Source organism: Vitis riparia, chromosome 1 (genome assembly GCF_004353265.1).
Source record: "Vitis riparia cultivar Riparia Gloire de Montpellier isolate 1030 chromosome 1, EGFV_Vit.rip_1.0, whole genome shotgun sequence".
NCBI classification, from domain to species: Eukaryota; Viridiplantae; Streptophyta; class Magnoliopsida; order Vitales; family Vitaceae; genus Vitis; species Vitis riparia.
The window spans coordinates 670,001-683,159 of record NC_048431.1 but is presented as its reverse complement, the minus strand read 5'-3'; the positions used below and the strand labels follow the sequence as shown (position 1 = coordinate 683,159).

The window sequence follows — 13,159 nt, the reverse complement described above, 5'->3', positions numbered from 1 at the left end:
TCACCTTTTTAAAATACTTTTATATCATTATATTTTTAATATAAGTTTTTAAATTTTTTTATATCTTATACAATAAATATTATTCTTATTTTTTATTTTAAAAATAAAAAATAGGAAGCAAATTCAAGAAGACACTTTAATTGTCTCTTTTTTTTTAATATAAATTTAATAATAGAGGCACATGCCAACAAACAACAAACCTCTCCTTCATATAAGGACATTGGAAAAATATTAAACGTGCATACACCACCCACCAAGAAAAATAAAATATTTGATAGTGAAGGTGGAGTTGATGTTTTCATTATTATTTATTATCTTTCTTTTATTTTATTTTCAATTTGATTGAGGGAACATCAATATGTTATTTGGATCAATATTTTCAAAAAGGAAAAAAGAATTCTTTATTTTTAAATTTTCATGATTTTACTAAAAATATCTTGGGTTTCTCCTGAACTTTGTATAAAGTATTTTAAAATTCTAATTGATTTTATATTTAATTGATAATATCTAGATAGGGGAAAAAATAAATTTATATAAATAATATTAAAGTCAAGTTGTGACCTTGATTAAGGTTGGATGAAAAAGAAAAAGACAGGTCTATTTGTTAATTATTTTCAATAACAATTTTTTATTTTTTAAAACGAAAAACTTGAAAAATAAGTTTGATAATCAAAATTTATTTTGAGTGTTTTTAGAAAACATATTTTAATTGTTTTCTATCCGTTTAACTTATAAATGTTTTTTTAAAAAAATTATATAAATATTAAAAATAAAATATCAGATATAAAAAAATTAAATATATTTTAAAATATTAAAAACATTTTAGGTTTTTAAACAGACTTTTATTTTATAAAATATCAAAAAATAATTTTCAAAAACTATTATTTTGAGTTGTTTTCGAAAACAATTACCAGACTCTAAAACTGTGTTTGATAGTAATTTTATGAAGTGTTTCTAAACGTTATAATACTTGAAAATTTTTATCTTTCGAAATATTAAATTATAATCATTTTTTAGAATTACTATTTCACATACTTTAAAATTGCATTTTTTTAAATTTTTTATATTTTAATTAAAACTTATTTGATAGTGATTCTAAAAAATGCTTTTAATATTTATAATACTTAAAAAAAATTATCATTCAAGTGTTAAAAATGCTTTCTAAAATATCTCCTAAACGTCCACTAAGTATTAAAGATATTAGAAATACTTTTTAAAATCAATGAAAAACATACTCTTAGAGTGTATTTGATAATGTTTTTATTTTAAGTGTTTTTAATAAAAGTGTTTTATCTGAAAATAATTTTAAAATAATCACCTATCAAGTATTTTTCCAAAAAAACATAATGAATAATTTTTCAATACCGATGATTTTTAAAAGTATTTCATAAATTTTACAAAACACCTATTTTTTATTTTTTATTTTTAAAATAGATATATATTTTGTAGGTTGAAAATACCACCTAAAATCACCGTAAAACATATTCTAAATGGGTTTTCTCTACTTCGTTTTCTTGGCATACAAACGGATTAAAAAAAAAAAAACAAAACAAAAAACAAAAGGGAGAGAAATGGAGCAGATGCTGGAGGAACATATAGACTTTTTAACTATCAAATATCATAAGAAATGACTCAATGTTTCTAGCTAAACAATTGGCAAGGATAAAAAAGGAGAAAAACTCAAGAAAAATACAGGTTAAACTAGAATGTTTGAAGGATTACTATCAGCTCTTCCCTCACTTTGCTCCATCTCCTAGCTTCTGTTTCAGCGTCGCAATAAAATTATCTCTATCTGCCGGTGACATTCCTTCAACCGAACAGTCTCCGACCCCCCATTCCGCCCCTCGAATGCAGTACTTGTCTTGAATCTCTTTTCGGTTCCTGAAAATTTTAGCAATGCTAATTGAAGCCAAGGTAGGAAAGAGATGATCCAAACCCAAATATGAAGCTTACATGAAGAACCCAACCCCATAGCAAAGCTTGTGTAAGTGGGAAATATTTTTACAATTGGCAAATTATAATTATTGCATGATGATCAAATGTCAGGGTTTGGGATAGAAAATAGGAGGAAGTCAATGGCCCTCTTATGTAAAATTTAGGCTTGTATATGACCAGATTCTACATATTTTTTACCAAATCTATAATGGTTTGCAAATAATTTTCAAAGGATCATATTTTCAAAAATATTTTTTTAAGTTACTGCAATTTTTTTTTTTTCAATCACAGTCAAAAACTTAAGATATTTTCTGTACTAAGCCTGTTCTCCTAATGGTTAAAAATCATGTCTATACATATATAAAATCACCCCTTATTAAGTGTCTGAAACTCATTCACACACGTGGTATCATCCGAAACCAGAAAAAAATGGACAAGAAGATTACTTTTCTTGATTCAACTTGGATCGTTCAAGGAGCTCCTTGAGCAGGGGAGATGACTTGAATCTTTCGTCAAATTCAGCATACTTCTTCTGGTTTTCTTCTGCAAAACAAGGGTGAAAATCGGAAGCCATTTTGAGTTTCTGAGTATCAGTTGAATGATCCATGAGAGTATAAAGAGAGAAGAAGATCAAACCAAACCATTAAACTTATTGAGGAAGTCAACTTGAGGCAATTCAGGACCAGGAACAGATTCAATTCCTGAGAATCCAGACAAAAACCCAGCATTTGCTGCAATACCCAGAAGCTCAAATCATCACATTTTTACTCTAAATTCACTAACTCAGTTGAATGGACTCAGTTCATGATTAAAACGACGTCGTTTTGGGTGTATATAAAATAGTTGGAAAACAGAAATTCTTGAAGAATACCTGGATTTGACCAGAGAAGAATGGCAACTGAGGCAGCCAAGGGGATAGATTTCTGAAGAAGTGGTGAAGTCCATGAGGGTTTCTTGGTGAAACCCAGTTGGGTTTTCTTCTGAGGTGTTGTGGGTTTCTCAGAGACTGTGATTTTGGGTGGTGAAGAGTGAAGAACAGTGTCGGAGAGAGGTGAGAGGAGAGAGGAAACCATGGCTATGCCTCAGGAGAGATGATAGGGAAGAAGAAGCAGAAGCAACGGTTGATATTTATCCAACACTGGAGTCCTCCAAAAGGGTTCGGATCAGGTGAGGAAGCTACCAAGGTTCCACGGTGGGCATGCATATGTCCACGTGGCACATTCCCTAACGCTTAAAATATGTCACTGTGTTATTTTAAACAAACAAATATAATTTTTGGACCAATCAAAATGGAAAATTTGATCTATGAAGGGTTTATATATATTTTAGGTTTCATGTCAAATCCGATTTCATTGTTCATACTTCGATCTATTCTTTAATTACCTTAATTTCAAATTTTCATGTCTTTTTTTATTTATTTATATTTTGATTCAATTTATTTATATTTTTTATCCAATGACTTAAATTTTAGTGTACATATTCCATGACAAATATTCGATCACAAAAGTTTTTGTAATCTTTAACATAGAATAACTTTTTTTGATAAGAAAGATGATAAATTTGAACTCAACTTTAATTATAATTTGCATTTATTGTTAATTATAATTAGCATTTATTGTTAAAAAATTATAAGAAAGATGAATGCCTCCAAAGTATCCAAAATTTGAGAATATATATATATATATATATATATTTGTGAATTACCATATGTTAAAGAATATTTTTTAAAATTGTTATATATATATATATATATATTTTATTTTATTTTGGTCAAAAATCCCACATAGGATCAAGCCATAACCAGAACCCAGACAGCCTCAGCAACTTGCCATTAGCCAAGTAGGGTGGAGGAAGCGAAGGCCACTATGCCTTGGAACACACAGCCGCCTGATTTTCCTACTAGTATTTCCATGATATATATATATATATATATATATATATATATATATATATATATATATATTTTTTGATAGGCACAAAAAGAAAATATATTAAAAGCACCCAAAGAATTAATGAACCAAATTACACTGGACATATACATCAGGCGCCAAAAGGCAAATAAAAATTTCAACTCTTTTATGAAATTTATGCCAAGTATGGAGCTACTGAATAGATGTTAAGTGGTCACAAAAGAGGAATAGAATAAAGGTTGTGGAAGTGCAGGAAGGAAATGTCTTCAAGGAGGAGCACTGCTGCCTGCATCCAACATATAGGCACAAAAAACCTATACCCAAAGAAGCTGCTGCTATCCATGAAGGCATAAAACTAAGCTGAGACTTCCTGATTACCAGTGACTAGATATAAGTAGCCAAAATTGAGGTTCTTGTTCTTCTGGTATTTTTTGGTTAGTTGAATCTAAATGTCTCAAACACCTTTCAACTCTCTTGATGGAATGAACTCAAAACTGTAGAGCAATGTTCAAGGGTATAGAAATTTAAAATCTGAAACAGATAATTAAATTGGAGGAACTCGTGTTTACTTTGCATTGTCAAAAAATTTAAATAATAAGAGTTGCATGTCTACATATTTTTCCCCATTTGGCTTTATAATAAGTTGGTTTATGACATGCAGCTCGATCACTTACCTCTGAGTTCCCTCTGTAGTTCATGAACAAAGCACACCCTAGCAGGTTAGTTCTCCTCCACAAATCCATATGTTACTACTTCAAAGTATTGCTCATCCTTCAAGCATGGCCTTGGCAGCATCTACCAGTATTGGTCTAAAATCATCTGAAGCTCGTCCAAGTACAGTGTATCCTTCCTTGTCTTCTACATCCACATCTGCACCATGTCTTATCAGAAGGAGAGCCACCTGTCATCCAAACAAAAGTAATAAAGATTTGAGAAGAACTTGTGTTTTTCATCACTCATCAAGAGAATGACAGCAACAGCACTATCTACCAGTAGCGGAGCTACGAATGTGCTCTAGCAGGGGCACAAATAGAAGAATTATTTTAGGGGGGACAAAAAGGGTGAGATAATCGTATATAGTGCAGTGGAAAACATGTTTTTTTCTTAGACATGAGGTCAAGGATTCAAAACCCCTTTTATGATTTTATTTTTTATGGGGGCATGTGCCCCTCCTGGGCCTTAGTTAACTCTGCCAATGCTATCTACTGACCCCTTTTATTTTTGATCTGCACAAAGCAGGATATCTTGTGTAACAAAGAGACATGGTAACTATTCGAAAGTTAATACTTAATTCACACAATCAATAGAAGAGGCTTAAGTGAGTCAAACAATTTGGAATTGTAAAATAACTTTGAATTTATAGCTAAAGTCATCATCTGCAAATGTTTGGTCCTCGTAATAGTATTGTGAAGGCTTAAGAATCAAGAGGTAGGTCTCTACTGAACGTCTCCCCTGCCAAACTGTTCTTCGTGGTTGAGAAGAAAAAACAGAAAAAGGAAGATTGGTCAAGCAGTCTGTAAAATTTTACCAAGGTTCACTGCCTATTGAAACCATTTCCTAGGGCGAGTGGCATCCTTCACAAAGCTGCATCTGAATGAGAGGCTAGGACAAAGATAAATGAACAAGGTGCTGATGAATAGCTCAAATGTGGTTCATTAGTTTTCTCATTCAGTTCCAGGTCCAAATAAGCTTGATAGCTTAATGGACCAAGCTTGAGTGATAACAGCCTTGGATTTATTAGGCTCATGAACAGTAGCCTAGACATCATTTACTTGTACTACTATAACTCCACAAATTTACAGTTAAAAAAATACTTTAAAAGAAATTCACAAATAAAGGTCCATGAGGTTTGACAAGAAATAGGGTATGCTTTTGAGTATATGCACAAGTATTTTATTTTAACACGAATATGAATTTCAGAATAAACAACTCATTAAGGCACATGAACAAGTTAGAGCTCATTCGAACCAACAGACGGAAAGCTTGAACAGAGACAGTTGAGATTATGTGAAGCTCAATGGCAACTTGTTTACACCCCTACAAAAGGTACTAAGGACCATTTCCAATCAATCTCAGTAATTAAAATTAGCCATAGAACAGAAGCATTCTTATTTTCAGTCTGTAGTTATAGTATGGCCAATCCACTAATCAGTATATCATATATTTGATAAAGGCCCAACCACTTCAAACAAGGGCTTGAAAGGTTTGCCTTTTGTTTCTATAGAAAATCCCTTGATCTAATGATACAGTTCACAGCTACCATACTGAGAATATTAATCTTTTTTCTAATATTATTTGGGTAAAATCATGGTACTAAAAAGGCAATCTAATCACAAAACGCCACATGGTAAAAACAGGCTCTCATTGCTTTGTACCTATGTCCTATATCTTTGTATTTTGGTTTCATTTCTTTGCATCCGAAACCCGTTTCTTTGTACATTTATTCAATGGTTCAGATTTAGCCCTATGCTTCATCGGTCCAGATTTTGAGTTCAGTATGGTATCTATCCAGTACTTTAGAACTTTCCATATTATTTATGTTGGTTTTACTAGTGATACTACAAGAAGTACTACTATTCCTTATCCCAACTCACATCTGCAAAACTGAAAACAAGTGCCAATCATGAAATAGGTGGCTTGAAATGACATAAAATTACTAATTAATAGGCATATCATGAATATTTTAAACATCTATTTCTCAATACACTCTACAGAAATTTACCTCTTTGTTTTGGCATATTACTGCATTCATAAGAGGAGTTTGACCAGCTTTATCAATAGCATCAACTTCTGCTCCTTCCTCAATTAAGAATTCACACATTGCTGAGTTCCCTGTGCTTGCTGCTCGATGCAATGGGGTGCAACCGATCTGAATGCAATCACATTCAATAGTTAATCACAGACACATATGCAGAAAACAATTAAATAGGATGCCAGACCTGGCATGTGCATGAGAAGAAACAAAATGAAAATTAATGACTTGTTTGACAACTGTTCTTAAAAAAATTTCCCATGCTTTAGAACAGAGAAGAATTTTCCAAACTGAAAAAAACATATTTGGTAGATTGTGGACTGAAAACAGTTTTTTGAGAATGCATTCTAGAAACAAAGTGATTTTTAAAAACATATTTTAAAAGTTTTTTCACTTATTTTTTTGTAAACAGTTCAGAGAATCAAGGACACACAGAAAAATCAATTCTGCATAACCCTAACCCTAACCATAAAACCCTCATCATTATTTTCTTCCTCTCCTTTATCTTATTAGAATTGAGTTCCCAAACAGGATTTGTTCTTGAAAGAAGAGTTGTTTTTAAGAACTGTTCTCAAAAATGATTTTTTGGAGAATCATTTTTGAAAATATTGCCAAAGAGACCCTAAGCTCCTTGAATAAATCAAAATGCTCTGGTATGAGGTTACAAGCCTTATCCTTGGCATTAAGCTTTGCATTGTGTAAAATCAGAAATTCAGCAATTTTCAACCATCCTTTGCTGGCAGCATAGTGAAGAGCAGTGCGACCTCCATCATTTTTCAAATTAACATCAGCCCCTGTTCATGAAGAATTATCTTTCATTTTGGGTGAAAATTAATTAAATTAATAAAATCAATGAAATTTATGAACATATGAAATCCCTCACCTCTGCTAATCAAAATCTCCACAATTTCTGTATGCCCACTGCTTGCAGCAGAGTGGAGTGGCGCCCAACCTTCTTCATCAACGCTGTTTATTCCACTTACTGATGGATCAGCTTCCGATAACATCTTCACCACCTAATTCCACAAGATTCAGATCCAAGAATAGCAAAATAGGCTATAAAAAGAAAAGCATTAAACATGGAGAAGTGACGACACTTCAAAACGAGACAGCAATCCACACAACGGAAATTCATCACCAAGACAAAAAAAAAAAAAAAAAACCCTAGAACAGTACATTCAACAAAGCAAATGAATCGCTTCATTGCTTCCTACCTTGCAGCGCGAATAAATGTGTAAGGAAATTTCATTTTCTTTTCTCTTTCGTCAATTTTCTCAACAACCAAACGAAGGGGGAAACAATTGTGGGACAGACAGACCTCCAAGTGACCCAAAGAGGTGGCGACGTGAAGGAGGGATCGGCCATCTTCGTTCCTAAGCGAGAGAGCTCTCAGAAGCTGCTGAGGAGAGAGAGCTCTGAAAACCGAAGAATCGCCTGAATCGGCGGCTCTGAACAGATCTTCGTCCTTGATCTGGGCTTCTGGTTCTGTAGGATCAATTTCCATATCCATGGTGAGCGGCCTCCACACTTAGCAGTTAGTAGGGTATAGGGTTTTTCAAGTCGGAATCCGGATTTGCTACAGTTCGTTTCTCTGCCTGATCTTATTTACATTTTAAACAAATAAGATAATAACTTTTATTTTATATAAATTATATGTTAATATAAATTACCAAAAATAATTCTAAAAATAAAATAAAAATTCCTTTATGTCATGAACTTAGTCATTCCCATGACTCAAAAAATTTACAAAAGATTCACAAAAATGTGAAAAAAGAATTTACTCACATAGCATAATATGACGGACTTAGGAGAGAAGACACTAAACACGTAAACATGGTGCCCCAAAGGGGTGACCTGAGAACACAAAATGCATTAGCTAGCAGAGCTTGGCGCAGCCAATCCAACCGGTGTTCTCAGGTGCCACTCCCTTGGGGTGTACCTTCTGTTATATGACACTCTAATCAATGCTTATTCAAGGTGGGATATTCCACAGGATGATGATGGTTTGCTAGGGTCTGCTTTGCCTTTATAATACTTTACTGGGGCACTTGCCACTATGTCGTCATTCTAACAACACCCATACAAATGTTGTCATCTTTCCTTATTTTCTTCAAATTTATCCGTTAATTATGCTCCAAATAAACTTCTGTTTCAGTTTTTAGATGATAATAACTCCTTTTAATATACTTGCAGTTATATTGTGAATTTGGCTCCTCCGCGTGACATGCTCAAATCTCATCATCTAACAGATTGAACTTGTTTGATGATTAATATAGGCCCTTTTATTAATTGATCTTGGACTGTTCATAGAAATTGGGTCAATCCCTAGCAAATGTAACATTTTTATGATGTTGACTTCGCCAAATGGATCCATGGATATGCTGGTCCTATCTCATTACGTGTGGCCCAAATTCTTAGTGGGGTGCTTTCATAGAAGCGCAGCTCAAGAGTAGAGAAGGGTTTTACAATTCAACTTTGGTACGCTTTCGATGACTTCATGATATAGATGTAGACTTAACCAACAAGTTGATAATAGAAAAATCATTTTTCAGGCAAGCCTTCATAAGAGGAAAAATCATTTTTTGAGGAAGTCTTAAGACACACACGAGTCATTATAATAAAACAAACATAATTCATTGTATATAATCTTTTATAAGTTATAAGTGTTTATGAAAAATAATCACATGCACTCCCAAAAACCTAAGCTAAGAGTATTAGAGGTAGTCCGACATATAAGGACTACATACATTCTCAAAAGCTTGAGCTAACAGGGTTTAAAGGTAGCCTTATATGTAAAGCTCAATCAACATTGTAATCAGTCAATGTAGGACATTGAACTTTCATTTGAATCCTTAATTGTTGAGGTGATAAAAGGATGGAGTTAGCTCTATGTATAAGACTCAACCAACATCTGTAATCAATCAATATAGGACACTTAACTTTGGTCCACACCCTCACTCTTGCTCAATTGTTGACACCCATGTTGGCATAGTATGAAATGGACCAAACTTAAATATGATATATCTAATGATGCAAGATCACATACACTCTCAAAAATCTAAACTAATAGGAGTAGAGTTAGCCCCACATATAAGAAGCAACCAATGTTGTAATTAATCGATATGGAATATTGGATTTTTGTCCATCCTCCCTCAGTTAGAAACTTTGTTCTTAATTCCACAACAGAAATGGGAACGCCTGTTAATTACCAATGTTGGTAATTAATCGATATGGAATATTGGATTTTTGTCCATCCTCCCTCAATTAGAATCTTTGTTCTTAATTCCACATCAGAAATGGGAACGCCTGTTAATGCTCTTCATTGGAAAGATCGGTGTTTTGAAATGAACAGCATTGCTTGCAGAAGAATACCAAAAAGGAATTTACAGTTGACAAAATCACACGAACCGTGTGGCAGGCGAAGTAGGCCACTCTTAATTAAAGAAGTAGATGTGGGCATGTGGCTGAGGTGAAGCAACACGGTCACGACACTGTGAAGGAGGCTTCCCCACCTCATATATCTACTGGGGAAGGTGGAGTCAAGCCTCATCCCCATTATTTGATCCATCTCTCTGCAAAACATCTTCAGAGTTTCTTTCTTTCCAAACATCCATGGATCCAACTTCTCACCACAGGCCCGGCTCTCACCCCCAGAAGCACCACCAACCATCCAGCAGTGAGCTCCTCTCAAGTGCCAAGGTAGTTGCAGAGGCAGCCCAAGCCTCCTTCCACCATGAATCTGAGAAAGTGGACAAATCCAGGGTCGCAGGCGCAGCAGCTGATATTCTGGGCGCCGCCTCCCACTATGGCAAGCTGGAGGAGAAGAGCTTTGGGAAGTATGTGGAGAAGGCTGAGACTTATCTCCACCAGTACCAGTCCTCCCACTCCACCACCACAACCATCAATTCTGGCCACTCAACCACCAACACCACAGAGACACATTCCTCCTCACACTCCGGTGGTGGTGACAGCCATTCTGGAGGTGGGTATGGTGACTACTTGAAGATGGCTGAAGGTTTCTTGAAAAAGTACTGACCCCAATTCCCTTTGCTTGTCCAACCTGTGTGATGTGTTGTCTTCTGCTTTGTTTTACTTTGTTTCAGCCTTTCTAGACTGTAAATCTTGGTGTTAATCAGTATGAAATGGGCCATATATGTAATTGTCCCAAATTTCAGATACTAGTGTTGAACCATCGTATCTTATAAGTAAATATTGTGGTTAGTTGTTCTTAGAATCTTAATTGTTTTCAAGATCTATAAGAATGGGTAGTTGAATTGGATAAATGCTTTGATTGCTTGGTTTTCCCCTAATCTACTCATCATTTTGGATTTGGAACCTGTTTCTGGGTTTGGGTTTGGGTTTTTTCTTCAATCCTGATTGTATGATTGCTAAGAAAACAAAATTGTCTCCAACCCCATGAATTTTCTCAGTGGCAATGAAGAAATGGGACCTTGAATATGCCAAAATGGCAAAATCCCACAACATGGCTAGTTTTATCTTCTTTCTTTCAGCCTTATTTTCTTATTTCCCCAAATTTCTCCTTTCCATTGATAAAAGAAAAGGGCCAAATACCACTGAATAATCAGTTGGATCATTTGTTAATCATGCCAAGATGTTTCCATCTTGGCTTAGTTCTTTTATCTATGTATCCTGTTGTGGGATGAATATTACATTGGTCCTATACTTTTTACAATCTGCTGTTTATTCCAGAAATCATCAGGTGACGAGGCCTAAGTCTCAGTGACATTCAGAAACAGAGGCATGTCGGGGGGAATTGCCCCGTCTCTCTGATGATCTTCGACTTCTCTTTCACTTTCAGCTCTTCATTTCTTCGCTTTTCCTCTGCCTGCGCTTTAGCCCCTCCTGCTACATAATCAATGTTTTGTATGTCAGTTCGGTAACGCCGCAGGGCTTTCGCTCTTTTCTCATCCAATGCCGCCTGCAGTTTAGATATGTTTTTGTCAGTCCGGTCATGCCGCAGGGCTTTCGCTCTTTTCTGATCCAATGCCCCCTGCAGTTCAGATATGTTTGCTATCGGTTCCTCACTATGACTTTTTGATTATATGAGAAGCCAAAAAAAAAAAAAACAAACAAAACAAAAACCTCTATTTTATCCAGTTTGAGCTTGGCCTTCTTCTTCTTCTTATCAGCCCAGGAGACAATCTCGCCATTCAGATTGTCAGACCTGAAATTTCTAGTTGTTAGAGGAGGAGGTGTTTGTCTTATCAAAGTTTAGTTAAGTATTTGCTTATTGGGGAGCTTACTTTTCCTTGATCTTAGCCATCTCAGCCTTCTCCCAAGCATCTATCTCTATTTCTCCAATCGGTCTCCCCCTTGTGGCTTGAGCTTTTCGGGTTGCAGGCTCTTTGGTGGGTGGTGGGGGTGGTGGTGGCGGTGGCGGCGGGGGAGATTTTGGCGCTGCAATGTCTTGTTTTCTGCTGGCTGCCTTGTCCAGCGGTTTTTTACTGAATGAAGCGCCAGCAGCAGAAGGCTCCTCTGTTGGAGCCTTTTTCATGGAGGTAGCAGGAGCAACAGCAGGCTTTACTGTTGGAGTTTTTTGTACTGATGGGGGGGGAGGAGGGGGAGGGGGAGGAGGAGGAGGAGGAGTCTTCTCTGCTGTTTTTATTGGTGCCCTCCTCTCTTTACCATCTGAAATTCTGAGTGAAGCTTCACCTGAAAATAAGACCATTTAATCTGATTTCATACAGGAAAGATGCCATAGAGTCCTGCATCCATGTTATGAAATTACCTAGACTGACAGGAAGGAATTTCTTAATGATTTCCTAAGCAAACGAAATCTAAAAAACACAGGCTTAATGCTTTCAACTTCTTGACGAGTATATTAATTTTTAAAAACTATCTAAAACCTGACAAATAAGTCGATTAAACCCAAAAATCATAAACAAAAATTAGTTCAGAAAAACCCTTTTGGGAATTCTCTGAATTCTGCAAAGCGATCGTGTCCCAATTGAAACGAAACTTTGATGATTAGACTCCTCAAAGAATCTATTATTATTTTATAGAAATATTGTAGAACCACAGAAATGTCTTGAATAATTTTCTTCCTAAGACTATTGTTGTCCTACCCTAATAAATTCCAGAATCTCAAGGGCTTCAACTAGTTTGAAAATGACCCCGTTGGTTCTTTCCTGACTATACATTCTTACCTGAAAGTCGCCTGGATGATCTACCAGGATCTAGAACTGCAGAGGTAGTTCCTTCCTTTTTGCTTATGGCCCTGGTTAGAGAAGGTTCAGGGCCTTCACTCTTCTTTTTCTGATCTGGGATTCTGGTTTCTTCCAGCGAGTGAACGGCATATGCAGCTGCAGCCACTGCAGTTGCATACTCAGAATCATTCTCAAAATCATGACCCCGGCTCATTCTGCTAGCGAATTGTCTACTGAGCCAGCTCAGGCCCTTCCTTTCTGCAAAATCCACCATCAAAGTCTCCATCTTTGCATATTTCATTACTAAAATTATGGAAACATGAAGAGAAACTTGAAATTTGATTCAGGGCCTGGAATTACCTCCTTTGAAAGTCTGAGTTCTTTGGAGTGGAATT

General features: G+C 35.3%; 4 protein-coding genes across 7 annotated transcripts in view; 1 reads left to right on the top strand and 3 right to left on the bottom strand.

The window, feature by feature from the left end:
- Positions 1-1,584: 1,584 nt before the first annotated feature.
- On the bottom strand, positions 1,585-3,187 carry LOC117910071. 2 transcript variants are annotated; one of them, XM_034824157.1, is made up of 4 exons: positions 2,807-3,180; positions 2,577-2,666; positions 2,382-2,478; positions 1,585-1,881 (listed from the first exon to the last, which is right to left on the bottom strand). In XM_034824157.1, the coding sequence occupies exons 1-4, from the start codon at positions 3,006-3,008 to the stop codon at positions 1,737-1,739; spliced, it is 534 nt and encodes a 177-aa protein (XP_034680048.1). In that variant the 5' UTR covers positions 3,009-3,180; the 3' UTR covers positions 1,585-1,736. The 2 variants fall into 2 exon arrangements, with proteins under 2 accessions (XP_034680048.1, XP_034680105.1); XM_034824214.1 differs by lacking the exon at positions 2,577-2,666 and having other exon boundaries at positions 2,807-3,187.
- Positions 3,188-3,994: 807 nt separating this feature from the next.
- LOC117921498 (26S proteasome non-ATPase regulatory subunit 10) lies at positions 3,995-8,539 on the bottom strand. 2 transcript variants are annotated; one of them, XM_034839390.1, is made up of 6 exons: positions 8,383-8,539; positions 7,916-8,197; positions 7,481-7,613; positions 7,267-7,391; positions 6,568-6,714; positions 3,995-4,746 (listed from the first exon to the last, which is right to left on the bottom strand). In XM_034839390.1, the coding sequence occupies exons 2-6, from the start codon at positions 8,105-8,107 to the stop codon at positions 4,612-4,614; spliced, it is 732 nt and encodes a 243-aa protein (XP_034695281.1). In that variant the 5' UTR covers positions 8,108-8,197; positions 8,383-8,539; the 3' UTR covers positions 3,995-4,611. The 2 variants fall into 2 exon arrangements, with proteins under 2 accessions (XP_034695281.1, XP_034695274.1); XM_034839383.1 differs by having other exon boundaries at positions 7,916-8,192.
- Positions 8,540-10,133: 1,594 nt separating this feature from the next.
- LOC117923535 (nodulin-related protein 1-like) lies at positions 10,134-10,880 on the top strand. Its single transcript, XM_034841875.1, has one exon. The coding sequence runs from the start codon at positions 10,210-10,212 to the stop codon at positions 10,630-10,632; it is 423 nt and encodes a 140-aa protein (XP_034697766.1). The 5' UTR covers positions 10,134-10,209; the 3' UTR covers positions 10,633-10,880.
- Positions 10,881-11,166: 286 nt separating this feature from the next.
- The window catches only part of LOC117923525 (arp2/3 complex-activating protein rickA), a 2,541-nt gene continuing 548 nt past the window's right edge, over positions 11,167-13,159 (bottom strand). Inside the window, exons 2-6 of one of the 2 annotated variants that reach the window (XM_034841863.1) lie at positions 13,125-13,159; positions 12,765-13,022; positions 11,862-12,270; positions 11,701-11,782; positions 11,167-11,536 (exon numbers count right to left, since the gene is read on the bottom strand). The exon at positions 13,125-13,159 is cut by the window's right edge and continues 60 nt beyond it. In XM_034841863.1, coding sequence (XP_034697754.1) covers positions 11,345-11,536; positions 11,701-11,782; positions 11,862-12,270; positions 12,765-13,022; positions 13,125-13,159 — 976 coding nt within the window. In that variant the 3' untranslated portion in view covers positions 11,167-11,344. Of the gene's footprint in view, positions 11,609-11,700; positions 11,783-11,861; positions 12,271-12,764; positions 13,023-13,124 lie in introns of both variants that reach the window. The other variant, XM_034841856.1, reaches the window with a different exon arrangement.

Excerpts from the sequence above, each read along its gene's own strand:
- LOC117910071 (XM_034824157.1), bottom strand. The coding sequence starts at position 3,008 with ATGGTTTCCTCTCTCCTCTCACCTCTCTCCGACACTGTTCTTCACTCT. Across the intron at positions 2,479-2,576 it reads CTTCCTCAATAAGTTTAATG|AAGAAAACCAGAAGAAGTAT; the intron begins GTTTGGTTTGAT and ends CTTGTTTTGCAG. Across the intron at positions 1,882-2,381 it reads TCCAAGTTGAATCAAGAAAA|GAACCGAAAAGAGATTCAAG; the intron begins GTAATCTTCTTG and ends TAAAATTTTCAG.
- LOC117923535 (XM_034841875.1), top strand. The coding sequence starts at position 10,210 with ATGGATCCAACTTCTCACCACAGGCCCGGCTCTCACCCCCAGAAGCAC.
- LOC117921498 (XM_034839390.1), bottom strand. The coding sequence starts at position 8,107 with ATGGATATGGAAATTGATCCTACAGAACCAGAAGCCCAGATCAAGGAC. Across the intron at positions 6,715-7,266 it reads AGCTTAATGCCAAGGATAAG|ATCGGTTGCACCCCATTGCA; the intron begins GCTTGTAACCTC and ends GATTGCATTCAG. Across the intron at positions 4,747-6,567 it reads TAATATGCCAAAACAAAGAG|GTGGCTCTCCTTCTGATAAG; the intron begins GTAAATTTCTGT and ends TTTGGATGACAG.